Below are 27,166 nucleotides of genomic sequence, written 5' to 3'. Positions count from 1 at the left end.
ACTAAGTACACAAAAACAACCAGCAAATTATTGCACAATAGGAATAAAGCAGAAACATAAAAGCAAAAAAACATGGTGGAGGGAAGACATGCAAAAATCAGTAAGATGGCAAACAACAATAAAAAAAAAAGTTAATGAAATGAAGAAAGAAAGAGCTTGGAGAAATCCAAGAATGTATAAAAACAAGTAGGGAATGAACATTAAGTACAGAAGTGAAAATAGAAAGAGGAAAAATAGAAATCATGACTGAATCCGCATAATTTCCAGCTCTAAACTGAAGTTTCAACTGACTGCCTATAAGCTTCTTTCTGTTCCAAATTCCAACGGAGATTTTATGAAGTAAACTGCATGAGCAATCACCAATTCAGGTGCAATGGAGCACTCATGAAGAAAGATTCACAGAGACCACTGTACTTTGAGTGCCATAATTCACACTATAACTACTACTCAGATCTATTGCCCTTTCAAGCAGATTTCAGGGCATCCCATCTTCATAATGAACCCGGCTGACTTAAATGATTCCATGACACAGAGACAGTTCACGGCACCAGATGATAATCTAAAGGGAAAGAAAATGTTTCCTACTGAAGAGAAAAAAGGTCAGAGGAAAAAAACTGGATTAAAACGTCCAGGGAAGCAGTTTGTGCACTGTTCTGAATGGGGTTCATTTGATGAACAGTTGCATGTACCAATTTACCACAGCAGCTATTGGTGAAAGAGGAAGGAATAAAAAAATTAAAGAAAGATATGTTGCCGGGCGCTGGTGGCTCAGGCCTGTAATCCTAGCTACTCAGGAAGCTGAGATCTGAGGATCGCAGTTCAAAGCCAGCCCGGGCAGGAGAGACGGTGAGACTCCTATCTCAAATAAACCACCAGAAAACGGGAAGTGGCGCTGTAGCTCAAGTGGTAGAGCGCTTGCCTTGAGCTGAAGAGCTGAGGGACAGTGCCCAGGCCCAGAGTTCAAGCCCCACGACCGACCAAAAAAAAAAAAAAAAAAGATATGTTAAAATTACTCAAAACTATACAGAAGCAAATTAAAAGAGCCAGTATTATTCCTCTTCTTTTTCCTACTTTTATTGAAAAGAGGGGGAAAAAGTCACACTGAACTAGGTGGCAGGGTTGAAGTATCATATATTCCTCACACCAACACCACAAAGTCTAACTGGCCCAGAAGGACCTTTTTAGATGTGTGTGTCTAATTACAATCCCAAAGGGAAGCCTATCTTGCATTTAAGACCTGAGAAGCCAAGAAGCCAGTCCTGTCTCAGGTTTGCAGCTCTTTTTTCTAGAATGACTGAAACGGAAACAAATCTAACACCACTGAGTTTGATATAATCCACACCACACTTGAAGAGTAAGTTAAGCAAATACGTGGGAGGGATCTCGACTTGAAACCCGAGTAAAGGAGGTGGTAATATAATCTGATTGAGTTTTGGGGTCTCGGGTCGTTTTCTCACGTCTCCAAGGCAAATAAGGGCAAAGACCATTTTCTTTTAAAACATCAGCATCAAGTCGATGCTTGCACCTGTAAATCCTAGCTACTCACAAGGCTGAGATCCCAGGACCCAGGTTCAAAGCCTGTTAGGATCCAGTGAGACCTTTTATCCCTACTCAGCCAACAAAACACGGGAAGTGAAGTTGTGGCTCAAGTGGGAGAGCGTCAGCCTTGAATGAAGAAGCTCAGAGACAGAGCCTAGGACCGGAGTTCAAACCCCAGCACCTGCACACACACACACACACACACACACACACACACACACACACACACACACACACACACACACACACACACACACACACACACACACACACACACACGACCGGAGTTCAAACCCCAGTACCTGCACACACGCACACGCGCACACACGCACACACACACACTTACTTCAGCATCTGCTTTTCCGTATGAGCTGTGCTCTAGGAACTGCTATCCTGTCCCCCTGGCTAGCTCTGGCTTCCGAGGCCGCCCCGTTCTCCCACATATTTTCACCCGGCTCCACTTGGCTCCCCCACCCCACTACTTCGGCTCCCGCCTCAGGTCCCGCCCCAGGGCTTACCACTCGGACCCCACCCGCCGCGGGACCTCCCCCTCCAACCCGACCTCGGCATCCGACGTGGCTTCCCCTCCGAACTCGTCCCAGGCCCCCTTCGACCCCACGCCCCGTCCCCACGCCGCCCCCTGCACCGCTCCGCCGACCCTCCCAGCCTTCCTTCCATTCCGGGGGGGGGGGTCCCCACACCACACCCCACGCCCCCCTCCAGGGCAAAGCCCCAAGCTCTGCTCCCCACCCCCCCCTCAGAACCTGCTTCCTGCACTTCGTTCACACCCGCTACACGCATGAACTGCACCCGGCGCTAATTCTCAAGTTTTACCCTACGGCCTTCTCACCTGGCCACGGTTCCTTCAGAATCCGCTGCTCTCGCTTGGCCATCCGTTCAGATGGCGCACCCAACCCTGGCAACGGCCGGGTCCCACCTCCCAGGTCGCTTCACATTGGTTGACTCTGAGCCAAGAGGACGCTTCCGGAGGGCGATAGGATTACAGCGCTGTCTGTCAAATCGGGAGGCGTGGACCCAGCGGCGCTCCCACTTCTTAATTGGGCGATACAGCTATCACTAAAGCGTTAGAAGCGGGACTTAGAGCTCTCACCGAGCTGTCATAGGTGGGTGCATGAGAGTGAAGAGCGCGGAAAGAACGTGCTGAGAGGAGTTCGGTTGAGCGCTGAGGAGTGACGTGTCCGTCTGCGGACCGGAAGGAGACGCGTGGGGAGGCGTGGCCAGTTTGCCCTAGACACGTGACCAGAAGCGGAAATTACTCGGAGAAACTGACCAACGTCCAAATCCGTAACTGCGGGTACTGATGACTGCTGGTGGGCCAGTTTTTAAGGTACACGGACCTGATAAAAGCTTAAAGGGGAGGAGGAAAGGGTGCCCTGCCTGTTCTCAGTGAGAACCCATACACTTCCTAGTCCCAGTTTGCTCAGGATTTGCCTAATTTGCTGAAGAAACGCCTTAAAATCAAACAAAAACGTATGCTCAGATAATTGCTATAAAGCGATCCCTGACAAATTTCACGAGGCATTTGCCTTAAGTAATCCGTGGCTCTGAGGAAGCGTGCCTAGGCCTCAAAGGGTTGTTAGGGGTGCGCTGGAAGAACCGGCACTGTATGGCTGGACATCCAGCAGTGGACCAAGTGGCTGCCCCGCCCTGCTCTGCCAGAGCTGGGCGGCCTGTAGCTCACGCCAGACATCCTAGGTTGAGAGCTGACAAAGGTTCAAAGCCAGCCCGGGCAGGAAAGTCTGAGACTCTTTTCTGGCTCATGCCTGTAAACCCCAGCTACCTGGAAGGCTGAGGCAAGAAAACAAGTCGGAAACTAGCTTGACAACTTACTTAAACCTTGTCACAAAACATAAAAGGGCTGGGTTGTATCTCAATAGTAGAGCACTTGAATAGCAAGCACATGAGACCCAGAACGGGGGTGTGGGGGGGCGGGGGGGGGGGCGGGAGGGTGTTACTATGTGACTAATTAGATAACTAGCATCCTTTCTAAAACTTGGAAAAGTGAGTTCAAATAAAGCATTTGCTCTTCAGTTCCAAGCTGAAGAAATACTGAGGTCTTTTTCAACTCATCCCCATAACTACCAGGAAATAGTTCTCTACGGTACCGGTACCATCAAAAGACTAGAGGCACTGGGATATGGTGGCATTCTTAAAATGGAGGCTAACCAGGACTACCTAGCAAGACCCTGTCTCAACCAAAAAAAAAAAAAAAAAAAAGCAAAAACCCTCAAAAGACTAATTGTCATGCAGCATTTAGAAATGCTGGTAGTAAAACATTTTTTACAATTTTTCTTTTAGTGGTACTAGAGTTTAAACTCTGCTCCATACTCCCGCTGCTTTGCTGTTCAGCTGATGCTCTACCACTGGAGTGTGCTATTTTGCTGACTATTTTGGAGGGAATTTCCCAGACTCCTCAGCTCATGTGGCCTTAAACCTTGATCACCTGATTTCAGCCTCCTGAGTAGCCAGGATTATAGATAGATATGAACCACTACCACCCTACTCAGTCTTTTACAATTTTTTGTACAGTTTTAAACAGGGCTTATTTTCAAGGTATCCATGTGTGTGTCTGTGTGTCAGTAGTGAGACTTTAACTCAGAATCTTACGAGGCTGGTGCTCTACCATTTGAGCCACATCTCCACATCTGGCTTTTTTGCTGTTTAGTTGGATAGTCTCTTATATTTGAGTGCCCAATGTCTTCAAACCTCAATCCTCAGCTGTCACCTAGCAATACAAGTGTGAGCCACCCTCCCACCCCCAGCTCCAAGATGCCCACTATTAAAAATCTCCCCTAGCTGGGCATGGTGATTCACATGTAATCGCAGCACACAGGAGGTGGAGGCTTGGAGAGTATAAATTCAAGGGCAGTCTAGGCAACATAGGTAGTTCTAGGGAAGCCTGGGCTATGAGATCCTGGCTTAAAAACTAAATATAAATCCTATCATCCACATAAACACTTCAAATTTAGATGAAAGTTACTAGCAATAATTTTGAATTCCTATTTTGTTTTAGGAATAGGAAATAGAACAGTAAACCTGCTAAAATTGTTTATTGTTTTGGGAAGGAAGGAAGAAGTGGTGAGAGTGATTGAAATACTTCTAAACATGTAGAAGTTAAACAATGAAATCCTCTCATGTATAATCTAAGCTTAAGAAAAAATAAAGGTTTCTGTAAAACTGGATGCCTAATCTCTCTTCCTAAAACTTAACAATTATATGCTCAGTACACTGAAACTTAGGATCCTTCTCCCTCCCTAAATACAAAATGTAGGTGTACATACACACTGAAAGAATTCAGCAACCCCAAGTCTGTCATAAGACATATGATTATAATCATGTAACAAAAACATTCTCACAGAACTCTTCCCAGAGTGCATCTCTCAAAATTATAATCCAAGACAAAGTCTTGTGCTCTATGAATACATAAATCTTGAGGTCATGATTTGCAAATTCAACCATTACACACTTGTGGGAAACCAGCTCACATTTAATTGTGACATTTAAAAATTGTACAAGTTTTTGACATCTGCTCTCCCACCCCATATTTAGTCTTCTAAAATGACAGGAAAACATCACCAGTCACAGGCTTAATGGGTTTAATAAGTTTACCTCTTCAGTTCCTATTTGCAGCACCCATAATCCTTTGAAATACCAGTCGACCTGGCAGTGGCCAACAGTAAATTTCCATTCTCCAGAGGAAAAGTTCAGTTTCTCTGAGCATTCTGTGTTGCAGTGGCACTTGTCCAGAATTGGTACCTCCCCATAGTTGGGGAACGTTAAATGTACCAGTGAATAAAAGCTTTTCCCCTTCAAGGGGAAGAAAGAAAGGTATTCCTCAAAACAGCTAATCTGCCTATGAGGTCTTTCCTTCTGTCCCATCTCTTCAGGCTCTTTTATCTTTTTTTTTTTTTTTTTTTTTTGCAGTAGAGCAAGAGAGACCAAAACCTAACCTGAGTTACAAGAAACAAGACAGTGATGGCTATAAAGGAAGTATCTAGGAGCAACTGAGATGCTCCTATACCTCCCCCACATCCAATTTATGTGCTTCACAGAAAACAACAAAAATAACAAATCCACAAAATACAACAGCTAGAATTACAAAATCCATTCATCCAAGGGTGCTGGAAGGAGAGGTGGGAGGGTAAATGGCACAGACAGGAAAATGAAGTAGTCAAACCATCCAGGCACAGGGGCTGCAAATGCTAGAAAAGAGCTGTGGTCCTTTCAGACTCACGATGGTGGTAAAAATCCACATACTGGTGTCAAGATTCTGCCTTATGTGCACCAGAGACAAAAATTCAAACTCCACAAACAGAAGAGACTATGCAGAGGGCCCTTGGCAGAGTGGGTCCTGCCTTCCCTGGCAGGGGGAGGAGAACAGAGAAAAGAGCTGCCACAGCTTCCATCCAATCCCACCCATCCCTTCTGAACAGCAGGTGACTCAGTGGCCTGCAGCAGCCTTCAGTTTGGCGGGAGATGGATGCGGTGAAGGAAATTTCTCTGCAGAGGTTGAGCTGCTCAGGGCAGATTGCAGGTAGACTGTCTTGTGGAAGAGTCTGTTGCTTAAGAAGACCACCAAGGAGAAGAGGCGCAACTGGAAAAGGCTAAGGGCAAGAAAACCAACTTGTTAGCTCCATAGCTGATGACAATTAGTGTTTCAATTATGTCATGGCTCATTTGACTACATTAACTCTGTGACTACACTGGAAAAAAAGCAACTGAAATTTGATAAGGAAACACAGATAGCAGACATGGGAAATGGACTGAACAGGCAACTAAAGAATACACCAAAGGGTTGAGAATGTGGCTTTGTGGTAGAGTACTTGCCTAGCATGCATGAAGCCTTGGTTTCATTCCTCAATACTACATAAAAAGAAAAAGCCTGAAATGGTGCTGTGGCTCAACTGGGAGAGTGCTAGCCTTGAGCAAAAAGAAGCTCAGGGGGACTGGGAAGGCAGCTCAGTGGTACAGTGCTTGACTTGCATGCATGAGGCATGGGTTCGATTCCTCAGCACCACATAAGCAGAAAAAGCTGGAAGTGGTGCTGTGGCTCAAGTGGTAGAGTGCTTGACTTGAGCTGAAGAGCTGAGGGACAGCGCCCAGGCCCAGAGTTCAGGCCCCACAATCAACAAAAAAAAAGTCTCACAGAATAATTTCCTGCCCAGATTGGCTTTCAACCGCAATCCTCTGATCTCAGCCTCCTGAGTAGCTAGGATTACAGGCATGAGCCACCAGCACCCAACTCAATAATATTTTTAAGAATATGGGGCTGGGGCCGGGCGCGGTTCAAAGCCAGCCTGGGCAGGAAAGTCTGTGAAACTCTAATCTCCAATAAACCACCAGAAAACCAGAAGTGGCGCTGGAGCTCAAGTGGTAGAGCACTAGCCTTGAGCTGAAGAGCTGAGGGACAGAGTTCAGGCCCAGAGTTCAAGCCCCACAACCAACCAACCAAAAAAAAAAAAAAAAACAAGAATATGGGGCTGAGAAGGTAGCTCAGTGGTACAGCGCTTGCTTTGTATGCATGAGTCCCTGGGTTCAATTCCTCCGCACCACATAAGCAAAAAGAAAAAAATTGTGAAGTGGCACTGTGGCTCAAGTGGTAGAGCGCTAGCCTTGAGCTGGAGAGGGGAGGGACAGCACCCAGGCCCAGAGTTCAGGCCCCACAACTGGACCCCCCCCAAAAAAAAAGAATATATATAATAAGCCAGGTGCTGGTGGCTCACGCCTGTAATCCTAGCTACTCAGGAGGCTGAGATCTGAGGATCACAATTCAAAGCCAGCCTGGCAAGAAAGTCCATGAGACTCTTGCCTCCAATTAATCACCAGAAAACCAGAAGTGGCCTGTGGCTCAAAGCTGTAGAGCACTAGCCTTGATCTGAAGAGCTCAGGGACAGTGCCCAGGCCCAGAGTTCAAGCCCCACAACTGACCAAAAAAAAAAAAAAGCATAATAGGCCAAGCTGGTGATGCACATCTGCACATCTGTAATCCCAGTATTGAGTTCAAGGCTCCCCAATAAGGAGAAATATATATAATTGTATATTTATGCAAAAAGTTTGAGATACATCACGTCTGAGATATATCTCAGACGTTTCTATTTGTATTTTTTTATGCAATGTAAGAAGAAATCGCTTTAAAAACAAAAACCACACATACACACAGAAGTCTTACTGACACAATTGCAGTGTTACTGATACTTACTATGCTTTTCCAGGGGTCTTTGCTTCATTGGCGCTGATAATGAATAAAGGAAAGAGGATAGAGAAGAGGCAGCCACTGTTAAAAAAACAAAAAGAAAAACAGTCATTTTCCTATCAGCTGTAATTTTGGAGAAGATATTAGAAGCCCAAAGGTCTTTTATCTATAGTGCAAACACCCTGATTTGATGAAATATTAAAATATAAAACTTTTTTTTTCTTAATCAGCACTGGCATTTGAACTCAGGGCCTTCTGCTTGCTAGACAGATGTTGTATTACTTGAACAATTTATCTGGTTCACAAACACAGCTTTTGAAAAGGACAGACTTTCCTAAGCACTGAATACATTTAACATTGCTCCAAGATACAACATAGAAGAATAATGAATTTTGAAGGTCAGACAGACTAGATTTTAATGCTGACCAATGTCACTGACCATTAAAAAGAAAAGCCTTTACATATCATATCTGCTAACAGACAAGCAAATAAAAGATGCTTGCTGTGACTTTTGTCAGTTGTGGGGCTTGAACTCGGCCTGGGCACTGTCCCTCAGCTCTTCAGCTCAAGGCTAGTGAACTCTGGGCCACGGCACTGTCCCTCAGCTCTTCAGCTCAAGGTTAGCACCCTACCACTTGAGCCACAGCACCACTTCCAGCTTTTTCTTTTTTTTTTTTTTTTTTTGTCGGTCGTGGGGCTTGAACTCTGGGCCTGGGTGCTGTCCCTCAGCTCTTCAGCTCAAGGCGAGCGCTCTACCACTTGAGCTACAGCGCCACTTCCACTTCCAGCTTTTTCTGTTTCTGTGGTGCTGAGGAATCGAACCCAGGGCCTCATGCATGTGAGGCAAGCACTCTACCACTGAGCCACCTTCCCAGCCTTCTGTACTGTGACATTTTAACCTTACTAGATCCTTTCAAATCTCTCTAGCCAGGTTACCTAATAATGTATGAGGACTGCATTGCTGTGAGGAAAGCCAAGGGCAAACCAAATCCAAAGTAGTAAGGCCAGTTCCGTTCTATGTTTGACAATCGCTGGTGCATTTCAATTCCTAAAACAAGAAAGTCAGTAAAATTAGGCTACAAATTTTATTCTAGTCAATCACAAGAGATAAATTATCTGAGACCTAGGTACATGTCTGCCATTGAGGACTACAGCTTAAATAGAATTATGCAAATCTGATATAAAGCTCTCAATTTCAAGGTTGAAATTGAGTCTTAGCACCAATACCCTTGTCAGGACTAGTCTAGAACAAGCAAAAAGAATGTCCTCTAGTGGAAATCAGTTCACTTCTTTTACTCACTGCCACATGAATATAACAATGTCAAAACTTCAAACTGGTGTAGAACGGGATTACAATTTAACATGTCCATTAGGAGTGGCTTCTTGATCAGTCACTCCATCATTTTCCCTCACATCCTCTCTGCTCCTTACCAAAGTCTAAATATATTGTCATCTATTTAATTTCAAACAATTTATACTTATTTACTATATTGCTGACAAAGCTATCTTATGATTCAGACACATTACATTAACCACAAACATAATTCTACATAGCCATTTCTCCAGCCTCATAGTTAAGGGTTAAATTCACGAAAGCAAATATAAGTTCCCCTTTGCCAACAAAGCTACTTCTTTTCAAAGATGATTTGTCAAGCATCTGAAATGCTACTTAGCAGCATTTCCTAATGGCTTCAACAGTCTGAGTTCTTTAAATGGACTTACCTTTATTGAACCAACGATATTCAAAGCAGTACAGTGAGTAGAGAAGGGACATATGCAGCAGACTAACCAGCTGACCAACAAGATGAATGGGAAAGAGACTCACAAACATCCCCTGAAGAACAAATATGGCAAATCTTAATTCCAAAGCTCCAGAGACCTAACACACTAATTTGCCCAGACCCCCAATCATTACTGCCTATACAGACAGCTTCTGAGCTGCTTCGTGCATTTCTAAATTGGAGGAATGGAGAATACTCAGTATGATGGGAAAAATCAAATTGATTCATGCTGCTTATAATTTTACAGTTACTTAAGTTCCTTGGTTTTTCTGTAAAAAAAATTATATATATGTGTGTGTATGTATCTCAGAACCTTCCACAAGGAATAAATGTATAAATGTAAATGCCTATGTTTGTGAAGTTGAGCTGAGCTGTTTTTTTTTTTTTAATTTCCCCCACAAGTCTACAGAGCCAACCTCACCTGAATAAGGAAGAGAGCCTGAAGCAAAAGGTTGAAAAGCATATCAGCAATGATTTTGCTGACACTAGGGAATGGATGAGGCTTCCTCCCTGATACCTCAAATGCCAGGTCAGCTATATCCTGAAACAGAAAGTAGGGCACCAAATATGAATTAAATAGCCTCAATATCCATTCCCAAATCTAAGGCCACTGCTCTACTACTAAAACTGCCAATTAAGAAAATCCCCCCTCGGGCTGGGAAGGTGGCTCAGTGGTAGAGCGCTTGCCTTGCATGCATGAGGCCCTGGGTTTGATTCCTTAGCACCACATAAGCAGGGGGAAAAAAAAGCCAGAAGTGGCGCTGTGGCTCAAGTGGTAGAGCACTATCCTTGAGGTGAAAAGCTGAGGGACAATGCCCAGGCCCCACCACGGGACCCAAAAAAGAAAAAGAAAATCCCCCATACATCTAGCAATAAAATGCTTCAGTGATTGCGGATAATTCCATTATATTAAAGCACAAAGATCGCACACTGGCTGTTTTGGCCAAGAAGTTAAGCCTGAGATATATAATAGGGCCCTATATGGCCACTACATTCACACATTGAAACTTGTCACCTGCCAACCAACCATGTTGTAGGACCCAGGCTCCATTCTGCCCTTGGACCTACTTGAAACCAAATGGCATTCACAACTTTGCTAAGCACAAACAGGGGGAGCACCCAAAGAGCACTGAAGATTGATGTGAGGAAGAACTCCAGCCATGACCAAACATCTCCATGTAGTGATGGATCACCTAGGGAAAGGGAACAAGAATTACTAGTTTAGGCAAATAGAAAACAAGAAGAATAAATACAGAACTACTTGTGACGATACCTTTTTCCCCTACATAACTGTTTCTTGCCAGTGTATATTAAACCTAGTTTCCAACAAGACTTTGTTCATAGACACACCACAATTCCAGAGTAACTACAAATATGTGCTGTTTATCTGGAAACCTGCTTACAAGGTGGCTGAGATGCCCCAGTGATTAGCACTGCACAATTAGCAGAAAACCACTTGGGTTTAAATCCCAGCTCTGCCATTTGCTAATGGTCTAACCGTAGTAACCAATTTCCATTTCCTCATGTATAACATGAACAGAAGAACACCTATTTCAAAGGGCTATTGAGAAGTCTGAAAATTCCTGGTACACAGGAAATGTTCAATAAACTGATGAGAACTAGAAAATCTTCAATCTCAATCCCCAGAGGTTGGCAAGGAGCTAATATGCACTTACCAATAATTCGGGCTGTTACTGACTGAAGCACAGGGATAAAGACTCGATAAAACAAGAGAAGACTGAACTAAAGGGGGGAAAAAGCAATAAGATAAATGTCAAAACCCTTCTTTAAAACAATTTCAAGTTGCAGTTTTATGATTTTATAGATGGGGTGGTTCTTAAAAAATAACCACTTTTTTTTTAACTCAAGGCCTCACACTTGCTAGGCATATGATGCACCACTGTAATCATGTTCCCAGTCCCCAGATCTACTTATTTTCCCAGTAGTCCAGCCAAGTGGTGCAAAGTTAATGCTATCAAACAGTGAAATCTGCAAAGCTTAGAAGAACATTTCAAATATTATTCAAGTAAAAAATCATCATATACTGAATGTATAATAACATTGACCAATTAAATCCTAAATATGAAAACATCTGTAATATGTTTAAACTAAAACAAATTGAATGACACTGATCCCAAGTCAAAGGAAATATTTTCCTATTCTTCAAAGGACCCAAATTTTATTAAAAAACAGTGCTATTCTAATTAATTGTTGATAACTTCTGAAGAAGTTTCCAGAATAACCAATTCTAGTTAACCACTATGATTAGAAGCAAATAGAACCTTCGCTCTTATCCAACCATATCTGTGCTCTCTTTTGATCCCTATAGATCTTATAATCAAAATGTCTAGAAAGTACAAAGAGAAATTGCTATCTAGATTAACACCTAGACACCATAACTGAGTGACCAATAGGTCATTTTAAAAAATTGGATAGTATATATTCAGGAATATCCCTAAGTTCTTTCTTGAATGAGAATAAAATCACTAGAGGTACACAGAGCCTGAGTTATAATCTTAAGTGTACATAAGCAACTAAAAGCTGTCTTCATAGCAACACTCTGAAGACACTTAACAAGGCAACTGGAATTTGATGGGAAAGAACTCACCCAGAACACTCCGCCATTCCAAGCACAGCACTGGAAAATTCTACTAACGATGCGTGGCTCACTGGAAAAGACCATACATATTTAGTGTATCAGAAATCTGGAGTATTTCCTAATTGTCACCCAGTAGCTGTCCATTTTAAACCTTTTTATTAATGCCATATTATTTTTGAGTACCTAATGTTCTCCCAATGTTCAATGAAAAGGCTAAAAAACACTTGATTCAGCTTTTATTTTCCAACTATTTTCTGAAATTAAAATAAGTTGAAATCTATCAGATTAACACACCACATAAACTTTCTTACAAACACTCATCATTTTTTCTGGTCCTCTGCTTGCATTCTGATTTTTTTTTAAACATATTAACATGATGAGCAAGGGTCCTAGTTTTCAGTAATGTGACTGGGGAATCACCTATAACATTTTTGTAAGAGAAAACAACAAATCATGTAAGGAATTTACACTAAGGACCAGTTACCTCCTATGCCCCTCCTGGGAAATTGGCTGCCTTGGGACTATACTCCTTACCTCTCTTGTTTCCGCTCTATACTCTGGGTTCTCCTCTGGGCCAGGACACTACTTGCCCTTCTTCGCCGTTGTTCTTCTCTCTTTTGTTGGATTCGAGCATCTAGCTTTGAGATGGTACAAATACCCCAGATGGAGTCTTTGATTCCCTATATACAAGGATTTTTTTTGGTTAATTTTTTCTTCCTGGTCAAGGATATTTTTGAAGAACAGAGATTATGAGTCTGAAACTTTCCAAAGTTATACACAAGAATGTGAAGTCACAATGGAAACCATGGTATTGTTCTCTAGAGCTTAAAGAGCCTTTTTATTTTTTCCGCCAATTCTGTGATCACAATCAGGATTTCATGCATTCTAGGCAAGTGTTCTACCACAGAGCTATGCCCTAAGCCTTTGATTTTTATTATATATTCATTCATTCATGTTGTACACAGGTCCTAGGGTTTGAACTCAGGGCCTGGGTACCGTCCCTGAGCTTTTTTTCTGGCACTCTACAACTTGAGCCACAGCTCCACTTCCTGCTTTTTGTTTTGTTTTGTTTTGCCAGTCCTGGGGCTTGAACTCAGGGCTTGGGTATTGTACCTGAGCTTCTTTCACTAAAGGTTAGCACTCTACCATTTGAGCCATAGCACCACTTCTGGCTTTTCCTGTTTATGTGGTACTGAGGAATTGAACCCAAGGCTTCATGCATGCTAGGCAAGCACTCTACCACTAAGCCACATTCCCAGCCCTCAACTTCCTGCTTTTTGGTGGGTAACTGGAGATTAACCACTAAAAGTCTCATGGGCTTCCCTGCCCAGCTGTCTTCCAATCAGGAGCCAGTATTGAGTAGCTAGTATTACAGACATAAGTCACTGGTACCCAGCTAAGTTTCTGCTTAATTTTAAAAGTATTTCTACAAAAAAAAAAAAAAAAAAAAAAGATTCCTAACTTGCAGACAAGTTGCAGGTTTAATGGGGAAATTTCAAATATCTTTCCCCAGTTTATTATCTTGTCACACTAAGTTTTTTCTAAATTGTTTGAAATGCTTGTTTTCTGTTTTTCAGTTTGTATGTCCAAAGAACAATTTTTTTGTTATTTTTTATTTTTTGGGCCATGAGGTCATGGGGCTTGAACTCTGGGTCTGGGCGCTGTCCCTCAGCTCTTCAGCTCAAGGCAAGCCCTCTACCGCTTGTGGTTTATTGGAGCTAGGAGTCTCACGGACTTTCCTGCCCGGGCTGGCTTTGAACCACGATCCTCTAATCTCAACCTCCTGAGTAGCTAGGATTACAGGCGTGAGCCACCAGTGCCCGGCTCAAAGAACAATTTTTTACATAACCATAAGATAAACTATCAGTTCAAGAAATTTAATACTAAAATACTTTGAAGTTTTCATTTCAATTTCTCCACTCATCTCAGTCATGCATACTGTGGCATTTTACCTAGTTTAGTCCACAGCAGAGGTAGTGAGCATGCTAGACAGTATTCACAGACATGAGTATGCACTCCAGGTATCACATCAAGAACACACAGTAAGCTGGGTATAAATTCTAGCACTGGAGAAACGGAGGCAGGAGAATCCTAACTTTGAGGCTAGCCTGAGCTACATAATAGGACTCAAAACAAAACAACAACAACAAAAAAAAACAAGTTGGGCACGGTGGCTCATGCCTGTAATCCTAGCTACTCAGGACACAGATCTGAGGATCATGGTTCAAAGCCAGCCCATGCAAGAAAGTCTGAGACCTGTATTGCCAATTCATCACAGAAAAAGCCAGAAGTAGTACTATATAGCTCAAGTGGTAGAGTGCCAGCCTTGAGCAACAGAAGCTCAGGGACAGTGTCCAGGCCCAGAGTATAAGCCCCAACAGGCTCATGTGTGTGTGTGTGCGCACGCGCACACACACACACACACACACACACACACACACACACACACACACACACACACACACACACACACACACACACACACACACACACACACACACACACACACACACACACACACACACACACACACACACACACACGGAAAAAGAAAAAGAACAGCTGGGCACCGGTGGCTCATGCCTGTAGTCCTTGTTACTCAGGAGGCTGAGATCTGAGGATTGCAGTTTAAAGCCAGCCCAGTCAGGAAAATCTGCTAAGACAATTATCTCCATATAACCACCAGAAAACCAGAAGTAGAGCTGTGGCTCCAAGAGGTAGAGCACTAGCCTTGAGCAGAAAAGCTCAGGGACAGTGCCCAGGCCAATACACACATACATACATACATACACACATACACACACCAAAACAACAACAAAAACAAAAACAGTGGCACAGTATCTGTTGCACTTGTAATGATGACTACCAATGACTGCCCATTTTCTTTTGCCAATTTATTTTACTATGGCAATTAATAAGCAATGTGAGGAAATTTCCAATTAAAATTTCCAGCACTTGGGGGCTGGGAAGGTGGCTCAGTGGTCGCTTGCCTTGCATGCATGAGGCCCTGGGTTCGATTCCTCAGCACCACATAAACAAAAAGAAAAAAGCCGGAAGTGGCGCTGTGGCTCAAGTGGTAGAGTGCTAGCCTTGAGCTGAAGAGCTGAGGGATAGCGCTCAGACCCAGAGTTTAGGCCCCACGACCGGACCGAAAAAAAAAAAAAAAAGAAGAATGGTTGAGTCTATAAAGATGATAGTGGCAACTGCCAACTATATTTGAAGAACTCTAGGTTACTAATAGAGCTGTAAACACAAAAATTCAAGGAACTGCATTTACTTAGCTATCTGATCAGTCACCCACTCATCTACCCAACCAACCTCATATTGACTCATGTTCAGTGAACTAAACATTAGTCCCATGGAAGCACTCAATAAACTTACAACTGAACAAAAAAAATACAAGACCCAAAAATTGCATTACAGTTTAATAAGTGCCACAACACATTTATATCCAAAGCAGAATGGTAGCCTTGTAGTAGTCAGCTTCATGAAAGGCAAAATATGGCAAAGAAAGGAATGGCCAAACTAGATTTAAGGATGGCTTTCTTACTGCCTGCTATTAGTCAAAATAAATTTTAGAAATAATAGCCAAGAAGGCTGGGCAAGGTGCCCGACATTTACAGATTCAGCTACTCAGAAGGCAGCAATCAAAGAAAGTTGCCATTCAAAGACAATCCAAGCAAAAAAGTTAAGACTCCTCAATCAACAAGTCAGGACTAGTGGTACATACCTGATATCCCAGTGCTTGACAGCCCACCTACACAGGAGGACAGAGGTGGAAGGATCACCACCCAAGGTCAGCCTTAGGCAAAAAGCAAAACCTTACCCAGAAAAATAACTGAAAGTAAAAAGGGCTGGAGATTTGGTTCAAGTGATTGTGAGCTAGTTGTCTAGTAAACCCAGGGCCATGAGTTCAAACTCCAGTGCCATCAACAAAGAAAAAGAAGGAAAAGCATTAGTAGGTAGGAGACCGACAAGTGGCCACATTAATATACAGCCTTCTAAGAAGAGCATAAGTTGTCAGCGTGCAACTGACCTGTTTCATCTTAATAACTTTGGTCTTAATTTAATTTTAACTTTATCTTTGGTTTGATTTAATTTGTGATAAGGTCTCACTACACAGGGGAGGCTAGACTTATTCTCACTACTTATGATTCTCCTGTCTCCAGCCTCTGTACTGGGATTACAGGAATGTACCACCATACCTACCTCAAAATATAAAGGTAAATTTAAAAAATAGGTAAATAAGGCTCTGGAGCCAAGCTGACCAGGATCCCAATACTAGAGGTATACTATAGACAGATCTCCCAAGCTCCTGTAAGATACAGGATAATTCCCATATCCTGAGTACTGTGGACTAAAATGTAAAGAACCCAATAAATATGATAAAAATTCCAAAGATGGAAGTGGAGCTATGGCTCAAGTAGTAGAGTGCTCGCCTTGCACTTAAGAGAGCAGGGACGGCGCCCAAGCCCAGAGTTCAAGCCCCACGATCAACCAAAAAAGGAAAAGAAAAATCCAAAGACTTTGAAGGACTTCCTAATTAGTTCCTTCATTTGAAAGGTCAAGAAGGCTTGAACTCAGGGACTCATCAGCTTATACGCAGCTTTTTTACTCAAAGTTGGCTTTTGTTTTTTTTGCTGGTTTACTGGAGATTAAGAGTCCCATGGACTTTTCTGCATAGGTTGGCTTCCAACTTCAATCCTCAGATCTCAGCTTCCTGATATCTAGGGTTACAGGTGTGAGCCATCAGAACCCAGTTAAGAAATAATTTTCTGGACAAATTATACTCACCCTGCCAAGGTCCTGGAGAAAGGTTTTGACACTGTCAGCCATCTCCTCACCACCCAGACTATCAGCTACACAGAAGAGAGAGAAGTACTTCAAAATCTTTCATCATGAAGGACCTGGAAACAGATGGGAGTATAATAGAAGAAAAAATTATTTTAATGGTAAGTCACTTCAGACACATTTTTTTTTTTTTTTGGTCAGTCCTGAGGCCTGAACTCTGGGCCTAGGCACTGTCCCTCAGCTCTTTAGCTAAAGGTTAGCACTCTACCACTTGAGCCACAGCGCCACTTCTAGCTTTTTTCTGCTTATGTGATGTTGAGGAATTGAACCCAGGGCCTCATGCATGCAAGGCAAGCACTCTACCACTGAGCCATCTTCCCAGCCCATTTTGCTTGTTTTCTGTTGTTTCCCTAGCATGGGGTTTGAACTCAGAGCCTGGAACTCTCACTCAACTTTCTTATTCATAGCTGGTGCCATATTTGAGTCAAACCTTCAGCCTAGCATTTTATTGGTTAACTGAAAATGAAGTCTTACACACTTTGCTGCCCCTGATGGCTTCAAACCAGTCCTCCAGGTCTCAGCCTCCTGTGTAGCTACAATTATACGATACTGGGGACTGCCTATTTGTTTTGAGACTGTCTCAGTATGTTGCCCAGCCTGGTGCCCAAAACTCCTAGGCTCATCTGATCCTTCTGCCTCAATCTCCTGGAAAAACTGGGGAAGGTAGGCCTATAGGCACATTTATTTTTTCACTTTTGTTTTTTACAACAATACACCAATCTTTCACTAAATGTGCTCTTGGTCTAGTGGTCCCCTCTGTGATTTAACATCCTAACTATCCCTCATATATTCTAAGTACTTTTGAGGACCTGAAATAGGTGATAGTAATATTTCAATATTACTTGAACACATTTTATGCTTACCTATACACACTCAAACATTTTAATGAAATGTAAGAGCAAGATAAAAGTTCTTCAAAAAATTACTTAATATGCACTCATTTATTTATGTGTTTATTGCCAGTACTGGGTCTTGAACTCAGGGCCTCTTGCTCTCACTTGACTTTTTCACTCAAAGCTGGTACTCTACAAGCAACTTTTTGCTGATTATTGGCTAAGAGTCTCTTGGATTTGTCTGCCCAGACACTCTGAACCTCGATCCTCAGATCTCAGCCTCCTGAGTATCTATGACTATAGGCAAAATAGTGAATTTTTAAAGGAGGCCAAGGCTGGAAGAATAACTCAATGATAGAGTCAATACTTAGTATGCATAAGGCCCTGGGACTGATGGCCCCTGTAAGGAGGTGGAAGGAGACACAAATGCACACAAACAGTAGAACTTCCAAAAAGGTTCAAATATGTAAGTTGTTTTTGTTTGTATTGGGAAAGGGAGGTAGGTACTAGGTTTCAGCTAGGCAGGTACTCTCACTGCTTGAACTCTACCTCCAGCCCTTTTCTGTTCCAGTTATTTTGGAAACAGGGTTTTGTCTTTTGCCTTGACTGGCCTGGACCTCAACAGATGTATTCCACTAAGCCCAGTTATAGGTTGAAATAAGGTAGCCTTTTTGTATAGGTTGGCTCCAAAACACAATCCCCATCAGCTTTCAAAACAGTAGGACTTTCTCAAATTTTTATTTCTCATGTGAATGGGAAATCTAGACTCTAAAATTAAGAACCTGAAAGTTCAAGTGTATAAATCTTCCTAAAATATTAGTCTCATTTAATTCCTTTAAAGTGAGTTCTAAATAAGGCGTAAGTGGCTTATGCCAACAATCCTAGCTTCTCAGGAGGCTGAGATCTGAGGCTCACAGTTTGAAACCAGCCAGGACAAGAAAGTCTGTGAGACACTTATCTCCAACTAGCCACCCAAAAGTGGGAAGTGGAGCTGTAGCTTAAGTGGTAGAGTGCCAGCCTTGAACAGAAAAACTAAGACAGCATCCATACCCTTAGTTTAAGCCTCAGTACTAGCACATACACCTAAGTGAATATTTTTAAGTGAATGCAAATTCCACTGGCAGGTATTTTTTAATAACTAAACTACAAGATGTTCAACTTAGGAGACATTACCTTAATATCCTGACACCCTCATAGGCCATTTGTATAAACCTCAAACTTCCGTTGACCTTTAACCAATTAACCAAACAGCACCTCCATTACCCAACTGAAAGAATGCCACTCCAAACTGGAAAAGCAGGGAGTGCAGGAGACAGAAGGCAACCTGCATTAACACCCTCTGCTCTATAGCTCAAATCCCATCCAGCTATGTTCACCAAGTGGAGAGTTTCTATGTTGAGAAACATCTGTTAATACCCCCACTCTTGCCTCCTAAAAACAAACACCTCAGAGTTATGATAATCACAAGAGGACAGGTACATACACTGTTCTGAAAGTTGCACTGAAGGCAGACCAGAGACAGAATAGTAAGTGTCCTATGATAAGCAAGAGACTAATTTCAAGGACTATGATTAGCAGAAATCCACCCCCTTTTTTTTTTAAACCAGCTACTTGGCCATCTACAAATTAGGGCATTAAAAGTTTTCACACACTGTTGAGCATAGAATGCCTAATAGAAAACAAAAACTTAACGACTCTGTATAAATACAATCCCACACTAAAGAAGAGACAACTTGGGGCTGGGAAGGTGGCTCAGTGGTAGAGAGCTTGCCTTGCATGCTAGAGGCCCTGGGTTCGATTCCTTAGCACCACATAAGCAAAAAAGAAAAAGCTGGCCGGGCGCTGGTGGCTCACGCCTGTAATCCTAGCTACTCAGGAGGCTGAGATCTGAGGATCACGGTTCAAAGCCAGCCCGGGCAGGAAAGACTGTGAGACTCCTATCTCCAATAAACCACCAGAAAACCGGAAGTGGCGCTGTAGCTCAAGTGGTAGAGCGCTCGCCTTGAGCTGAAGAGCTGAGGGACAGCGCCCAGGCCCAGAGTTCAAGCCCCACGACCGACCAAAAAAAAAAAAAAAAGTTCAAATTATGGGCTGGGAAGGTGGCTCAGTGGTAGAGCGCTTGCCTTGCATGCATGAGGCCCTGGGTTCGATTCCTCAGCACCACATAAGCAGAAAAAGCCAGAAAGGGCACTGTGGCTCAAGTGGTAGAGCGCTAGCCTTGAGCTGAAGAGCTGAGGGATAGCGCCCAGGCCCAGAGTTCAAGCCCCACGACTGGCAAAAAAAAAAAAAAGAAAAAAGAAAAAGCTGGAAGTGGCTCTGTGGCTCAAGTGGTAGAGCGCTAGCCTTGAGCTGAAGAGCTGAGGGACAGCGCCCAGGCCCAGAGTTAGGCCCCACGACCACGACCGGACCCAAAAAAAAAAAAAAAGAGACAACTTCTGGGCTGGGAATGTGGCTTAGTGGTAGAGTGCTTGTCTAGCATGTATGAAGTCCTGGGTTCCATTCTTCTGTACCACATAAACAAAAAAGCCAACAGAGGTCCTATGGCTCAAAAGCAAGTCAGGGACAGTGCCCAGGCCCTGAGTTCAAGCCCAGGGACAGGCAGGAAAAAAGAAAAAGAAAAAAGGAGGAAGAGGAGGAGGATCCCACAGGGCACTGGCAGGGGGCCTAAAACATGTCTACCTCAGTCCACAATGACTGTTTTATTTGAATCTTAACCTGATAATACCTGGCTTCTGCATGTACCTACCTGCAGGGTGCCTACTGACCAGCAGTACCCTTTGAAGAGCAAGTCACTTCAACTTTATACTGCGATTTTAACAGCTTCGTGCAGGACTACTTAGCACAAATTATTATTCAGTTTGACGAATAGTGGGGGCTTGGATTAAAAACAATTTGCTTTTAATCTGATTCACAACACTGTACAGGTTGAAAACCTTCAGTTTCCGAAGTTAAAGGACTTATCCAAAGTCACAGCAAGCAACACGCAGCCACAACAAATTTAAGAACCCTGCGGTTCTAACCCTCGAGCCGGGGCTTTTTTGTCCTTCTTAAGCTTAGCACTGAGGACTTTCGTTTACCCCGAGCATCCCATGTACAAATAGCGTAACCTTTTCTTAAGCCTTAAAATACAGCCATGAGATTGCTGAGAGTCCTACGTGCAAGATTAAGCATCTCCCAAGGCACGGCCCCGAGCTTTCCATTCCTAAGCCACTAAGTCCAAGCCTTGGAAAGCAAGAACCTGGCGTGCCCCATCCAGGTGCGGAGATGGTAAACATCCTCCCTCTCACCTGGGCTCCACCGACCGCCCCCCGAATCGCGGGCTGAGCTGGGACCCCGTCTTCCCCACAGCTCTCGGGCAACGGGCTGAACACTGGTCTCCCTTTCCAACACCTGGCTCCCCTCGGGCCACAGGAGCGGCTGAGATCGCCGCGCCGCGCCGCACCTGGGAGGGAGGAGGCCCGCCACCGCCGCGACCCCCGCCGCGGCCCGGCCGGCTCCGCGGCCCTCCCCACCCGGGCCCCCGTCCTGCCACGGTCCCCGGCCCGGCTCCCCGGGCCTCGTCGCCCAGGACCGCTCCTGTCACGGCCCCCGGCCCGGCTCCCCGGCCCTCCCCGCCGGCGTCCCTTCCTGTCAGTCCCCGGCCCGGCTCCCCGGCCCTCCCCGCCCGGACCCCTTCCCGCCACGGCCCTCCCCGCAAATCTCCCAGACCCATTCTCCGGCCCTGCCTGTCCTCACACGCCCTCGCGGCCCCCCGCCGCCCGGGATCCACGGCGCGACCGTCCCGAGGCCCGGCTCACCGCACCCCACACCTACCCCCGCAGCCTCGCCGCCGCGGATCCGGCCCCGGCGCTCGTCCTCCCCGGGGGACCCGCTCGGCTCCCCTCCGCGCCCGGCCGGCCGCCCGCTCCGCCGGGGCGCTCCCAGGGCCGGGGCCGCTGCGCCCGCACTGGGCATGCCCGGGCCGCACGGGGACGCTGGGAAGTCAGGCGGGCACCCAGCCGGGCCGCCGGCGGGGGCGGGACCGGATGGAAGGGGGCGGAGCCCGTCGAGGAGGGGAGGGGCCTGAGAGTGAGGGCGGGACCGAGGAGCCTGGGAAATGTAGTTGGCTCTGAGCGAACCGGGGCTGGGGGTTTCGGCTCCCGGCTCCGCCTGATGGCGGCGCTGAACGCATTTCCCGCCTCCTTTCGTGCTTCCAGGTAATCAATTTCTCCTCCGGCTGGTTGCTTTCCTCCGAACTCTCCCCTCTCTCCCCTACCCGGCACTTACCGCCACAGTGATGCTGGACTTTGTAAAATCGTAATTACGAGGCCCTTTGACAGGAAAACAGGAAAATAGGGGTCACCGTGATTATTTGAAGTCTTCGTAGTTAACAACTTCTGAGCAATGCTGAGTTTAGGTCGTTTGACTCCCGTCCAATCTGGCTGCACCAGGTGTGAGTTCTGGTGACAATAAAAGGAAGTAGACAATCCTAGCTACTTAGGAGGTAGAGAGGAGGAGCCAGATTCAAAACCAGCCCCCAGGCTGCGCCCTACTGAGATCCTTATCTCCAATTAACCTACCAAAAGCTGGAAGTGGAGGTGTGGCTCAAGTGGTAAAGCCCTGCCCTGAGTAAAGATCACTATTTTCCTCTACACCCTTCTGGTTCAGTTGTATTGAAGAGAAGCCAATTTCTTGACATGAAACTCTTTTTTTTTTTTTTTTGGTCCGGTCGTGGGGCCTGAACTCTGGGCCTGAGCGCTGTCCCTCAGCTCTTCAGCTCAAGGCTAGTGCTCTACCACTTGAGCCACAGCGCCACTTCCGGCTTTTTTCTTTTTGCTTATGTGGTGCTGAGGAATCGAACCCAGGGCCTCAGGCATGCAAGGCAAGTGCTCTACCACTGAGCCACCTTCCCAGCCCCGACATGAAACTCTTAAGGAAAGCAAATTTTTACCCCTACCCCGAAATAACAGATTATCACAAGAAAAAAAATACAATAGTTTTTGTGGGACAAAGGCCCCCCTGAAGAGATGAAAGGACTGTAGCTGTTCAGTAGAGCATGTCTAACATGTGTACATGTGAAGCCCCCTCCCCCAGCACCCAAGCATGCAACCCTTAAAAATAGAAAGGAAACAAAAACCAAAACCTAAGTTATTTTGTGGTATATTGAGCAAAAAGAGGCAAGTACCAATAGGGGGAAGGTGGCTCATGCCTGTAATTCTAGTTACTCAAGAGGCTGAGATCTAAGGATCAACAGTTTTGAAGCCAGCCAGAGCAGGAAAGTCCATGAGACTCTTATCTCCAATTAACCACCAAAAAAGCCAGAAGGAGCTATGGCTCAAAAGTGGTAGAGCAGGGCACCGGTGGCTCACACCTGTAATCCTATCTACTCAGGAGGATGAGATCTGAGGATTGCGGTTCAAAGCCAGCCTGTTCTGGCTTATTGCCAATAAACCACTCAGAAAACCAGAAGTGGTGCTGTGGCTCAAGTGGCAGAGCGCTAGCCTTGAGCTGAAGAGCTGAGGGACAGCGCTCAGGCCCAGAGTTCAAACCCTACAACCGACAAAAAAAAAAGTGATAGAGTACTAGCTTTCAGCACCAAAACTCAGGGACAGTACTCATGCCCTGAGTTCAAGCCCTCAGACCCACACACAGGAAAAAAGGCAATTATGTCAAAGTGGGGTAGCTAAAGAAAATGACTATTTGCATGTATATAGAAACTGTTTTACATGTTTGTAGGTATTTGTCAACTTTCTGTTCTTGTTTCTGTTCTAGTTAAAGACAATTCCTTGCTTTCAGGGAGAAAAAGAGAAGGGTAAGGATACTCTTCCCATTTGCTGGTACTAGACCTTGAACTCAGGGCCTAGGCCCTCCCATCCCCAAGTGGTGCTCTACCATTTAAATCTCATACCTTATTTGTGTTTTTTTGTTTTTGTTTTTGTTTCTAGAACCTTGATCTTCAGATCTCAGCATCTTGAGTAGCTAAGCTTACAGGTATAAGCCACCAGCCCCTGGTTTCTCTCTGGTTTTATGATTCAATGAATCTGCATTTCTTAACTTCCAGACTAGATTCTTCCAGGGAGAAATTATCATAATTTACTAAACATCTACTGTGTGCCAGGCCTTTCATATTAGTTATTTCACAAACTTTAAAAAATTTCTAGCTGGGAACCGGTGGCTCACGCCTGTAATCCTAGCTACTCAGGAGGCTGAGATGTGAGGATCGAGGTTCAAAGCCAGCCTGGGCAGGAAAGACCATGAGACTCCTATCTCCAATAACCCACCAGAAAACTGGAAGTGGCGCTGTAGCTCAAGTGGTAGAGCGCTTGCCTTGAGCTGAAGAGCTGAGGGACAGCGCCCAGGCCCAGAGTTCAAGCTTCCTGACTGACAAAAAAAAAAAAAAATTGCTATAATTGATTTTTTAAATCCATGATAGCTAATATCTTGTCTTTTTCTTTGCCATACCCACCCTCTTTTCTAGAGCACCACAGGGCTATCAACACTAAAATAGTACTCCTCTGACTTTAATATGAAAGTGATTCATGTGGAGACCTTGCTCAATAGACATTCTGATTCAGTTGATCTGGGGTAAGGGCCAAGATTCTGTAGTTCTAACAAATTCCCAAAAGATTCCAATAAACATTTGCTGAATGTCCATTATCTATCTTGGCTAGGTGTTTGGAACTCAAGATGGCTTTCAACTACCTTCCTTCCAATGGGAAAGCAAACCAAGTAAAGAAAGAGACAAAACAAAACCTTGAGTGACAATGAAGTTAGCACAAAGGAGAGAAGAGGGAGTTCTATGCTGAGGAAACAATACAAACAAAAAATACCTAGCAATTTAGAGCACTACAATTTGTTTTGCATAATTGAAACTTGGAATTAAGAGAGAACTGGCAAAAGATATACTTCCTATTAACTGCCAGGCCCAGTTCACCAGGCTCTTTTCAACTAATAGGATTTAGTGGTAAGTGGTAAGCAAGACAGACAAGATATCTGCTTGACTGGAGTTCAGCTCCAAGGATGATCAGATAAAGTAAGATAGAATAACTTAAAGTTGGACAAAACAGCCAGCTGCTGGTGGCTCGTGCCTGTACTTCTAGCTACTCAGGAGGCTGAGATCTGAGACTTGATTGTGGTTCAAAGTCAGCCCAGGCAGGAAAGCCCTCAAGACTCTTCAATTAACCATCAGAAAACCAGAAGAAGAAAGAAGAGAGAAGGAAGAGGAGGAGGAGGAAGAGGAAGAAGAGGAAAAGTGGAAGTGGAGCTGTGGCTCAAAGTCCTAGAGCACTAGCCTTGAGCACAAAAACTCATGGACAGTACCCAGGCCTTGAGTAAAAGCCCCATGACTGTGTGTGTATAAGTGTGTGTGTGTGTGTGAGAGAGAGAGAGAGAGACAGAGAAACAGAGAGAAACAGAGACGAGACACAGAGGCACAGAGAGAGACAGAGAGACACACAGAGAGACAGAGAGAATATAAGATAATTTTCAATAGTGAAAAATGTTGAAAAATAAAACATGGCTAACCAAGTGGTTGCTATTGGCTACCAGAAAAGTAGGAAGAGAAAGCATGTTTGAGCAGCTAATTTTGTGTTGAGATCTGAATGAATGTAAAAATCTGGGAATAGAAGGCAGATATAAGCTTATAAACCTCAAGACAAAAACTTCCATGGTATATAGCAGGCACAGAAACAAAGACAATGTAGTTTCAAATACGACCCAGTCAAGTTAGGCATCCTCCTTTTCTCCCACATCTAATCACCAAGTAGTTTTGATCCCATAACCTGAAAAGAAAATAAGAAGCTAGACACTGGTTGCTCACACCTGTAATCCTAGCAACTCAAGAAGCTAAAATCTAATCAGAGGGAAACAGATGAAAAAATACAGCAGAGGGGCACATCAGCAGCCCTGGACATTGATACAAGTGAACTAAGCAACTCAAGAGCAGCAATGGGAGGGAGAGAATGAGAGAGAAAGAGGGAACAACTTACACTAAGCAAAAGGAAAGAAATGTACATATCACCCGATTTGGAAAAAATAGTTGTATTGTCAAAGTTTGTAGAGTTCACAATCTTTTAGACCATGATAATGACAATAAGCCTTGTGAAGGTTAACATCTATTTGTGACTTTAGCTAAATATCACTATCCCACAATACTGTGAAACTTATCACTTAATCTCAATAAAGAATTTTTTTTAAACTAAAACCTGGAAGATCTTGGTTCAAAGTCAGCCCAGGCAAAAAGTTTGAGAGACTTTACCTCCAAATGCTGGGCTGGAGATGTGATTTGCAGCCAGATGTGAGCAAGAAAGCTTATTGAGACCTCAAGATCCTAATTTCAAGCCCTGGTAACAGAAAATAAATAAATAAACAAAGCCTGCGCCAATGACTCACGCCTGTAATCCTAGCTACTCAGGAGGCTGAGATTTGAGGATCAAGGTTCAAAGCCAGCCCAAGCAGGAAAAGTCCATGAAACTCTTATCTCCAATAAACCTCTCAGAAAACCGAAAGTGGTGTTGTGGCTTGAGTGGTAGAGCGATCCCCTTGAGCTAAAGAGCTGAGGAATAGCGCCTACGCCCAGAGTTCAAGCCCCATGACCAACAATAAATAATAAATAAATAAATGTGAAGTTTATCCCATGTGTTTGCCTTTAATTAATTAATTAATTTAGAGACCTGAAACTTCCTATATATTCTAAAGTTCAAGAACCTCCTGCTTCACCCAGTCTCTCAAGGGGTGGGAGCCACCAACTTAGTTCCTACCATTGCCTTTCTCCTAAATTACTGGAAATCTTCCTGCTCCCAGTAAGACATCTTTAATCCATTTTCTACACAATAGACACCGCTTTAGAAAATGAAAATCTGGTCTTTTTTTTCTGCCTTAAACCCTTCAGTGGCTCCCATCCCTCTATCAGATATGCCTAAATTCATCCCTATTATATTTTCCAATGGCTCTTGAGGATCTTTGCCCATATATCACTTACCATATACCCCTCTGTGCCCATGTTACTTTCTCCAAGTGTTCATATGGCATTTCCTTTGTCTCCTTCCACCTCTTCCTAACACGTACCTATCTCCTGATCAAGTTCTACTCTTCCATCACATGCCCTGTGAATCCCTCAACTACTTCCCCATTCTTCTTTTGAACTGCAAGAACACATGGAATGTTCATGGAATGTTCTGTCTTAAAGCACTAATTCACCAGTCAATCAATCACTTACCTGTAGTGATCAGCTTCAAGCTCTCTATGAACTGGAGCTCCAGGTACACAACACCACGTCTGACCACGACCAACTTTAGAAGACTTATGTTGTCTAAAAAGAAATCCCTATTCATTGTCAGTCACTCCCTATTTCGTCCAAACTCCACCTACC

The 27,166-nt window shown here is 44.2% G+C and overlaps 2 protein-coding genes and 1 long non-coding RNA gene across 7 annotated transcripts in view; 1 reads left to right on the top strand and 2 right to left on the bottom strand.

Annotated features, from left to right (window-relative positions):
- The window catches only part of LOC138838851 (dolichyl-diphosphooligosaccharide--protein glycosyltransferase subunit STT3A), a 29,326-nt gene extending 26,837 nt beyond the window's left edge, over positions 1 to 2,489 (bottom strand). Inside the window, exon 1 of one of the 2 annotated variants that reach the window (XM_070038249.1) lies at positions 2,390 to 2,489. The gene's annotated coding sequence lies outside the window, so the exon portion shown is untranslated. Of the gene's footprint in view, positions 1 to 1,885; positions 1,941 to 2,389 lie in introns of those variants that run through there. The other variant, XM_070038250.1, reaches the window with a different exon arrangement.
- Positions 2,490 to 4,591: 2,102 nt separating this feature from the next.
- LOC138838849 (etoposide-induced protein 2.4 homolog) lies at positions 4,592 to 22,251 on the bottom strand. 3 transcript variants are annotated; one of them, XM_070038247.1, is made up of 11 exons: positions 22,084 to 22,251; positions 16,928 to 17,040; positions 12,668 to 12,813; positions 12,143 to 12,203; positions 11,211 to 11,277; positions 10,603 to 10,727; positions 9,956 to 10,075; positions 9,476 to 9,587; positions 8,690 to 8,801; positions 7,760 to 7,834; positions 4,592 to 6,164 (listed from the first exon to the last, which is right to left on the bottom strand). In XM_070038247.1, exons 2-11 carry the CDS (start codon positions 16,967 to 16,969, stop codon positions 6,002 to 6,004), a joined length of 1,023 nt encoding a protein of 340 aa, XP_069894348.1. In that variant the 5' UTR covers positions 16,970 to 17,040; positions 22,084 to 22,251; the 3' UTR covers positions 4,592 to 6,001. The 3 variants fall into 3 exon arrangements, with proteins under 3 accessions (XP_069894348.1, XP_069894349.1, XP_069894347.1); XM_070038248.1 differs by having other exon boundaries at positions 16,928 to 16,992; XM_070038246.1 differs by lacking the exon at positions 22,084 to 22,251 and adding an exon at positions 21,631 to 21,718.
- LOC138838850 (uncharacterized) lies at positions 21,929 to 26,417 on the top strand. 2 transcript variants are annotated; one of them, XR_011375762.1, is made up of 5 exons: positions 21,929 to 22,013; positions 23,569 to 23,608; positions 23,742 to 23,787; positions 24,275 to 24,381; positions 24,468 to 26,417. It is a non-coding gene; the product is annotated as an uncharacterized lncRNA (long non-coding RNA). The 2 variants fall into 2 exon arrangements; XR_011375763.1 differs by lacking the exon at positions 23,742 to 23,787.
- The last annotated feature ends 749 nt before the right edge of the window (positions 26,418 to 27,166 follow it).

Source organism: Dipodomys merriami, unplaced genomic scaffold (genome assembly GCF_024711535.1).
Source record: "Dipodomys merriami isolate MVZ:Mamm:240054 unplaced genomic scaffold, mDipMer1.0.p SCAF_29, whole genome shotgun sequence".
Taxonomy (NCBI): Eukaryota; Metazoa; Chordata; class Mammalia; order Rodentia; family Heteromyidae; genus Dipodomys; species Dipodomys merriami.
Note: the sequence above shows the minus strand (reverse complement) of the source record. Positions and strands in the feature narration are given on the sequence as shown.

Coding starts and splice junctions, on each gene's coding strand:
- LOC138838849 (XM_070038247.1), bottom strand. CDS start 16,969: ATGGCTGACAGTGTCAAAACCTTTCTCCAGGACCTTGGCAGG. Junction 12,814..16,927: donor TTCTCCAGGACCTTGGCAGG/GTGAGTATAATT, acceptor CCTTGTATATAG/GGAATCAAAGACTCCATCTG. Junction 10,076..10,602: donor TGAATGCCATTTGGTTTCAA/GTAGGTCCAAGG, acceptor TTTCTGTTTCAG/GATATAGCTGACCTGGCATT.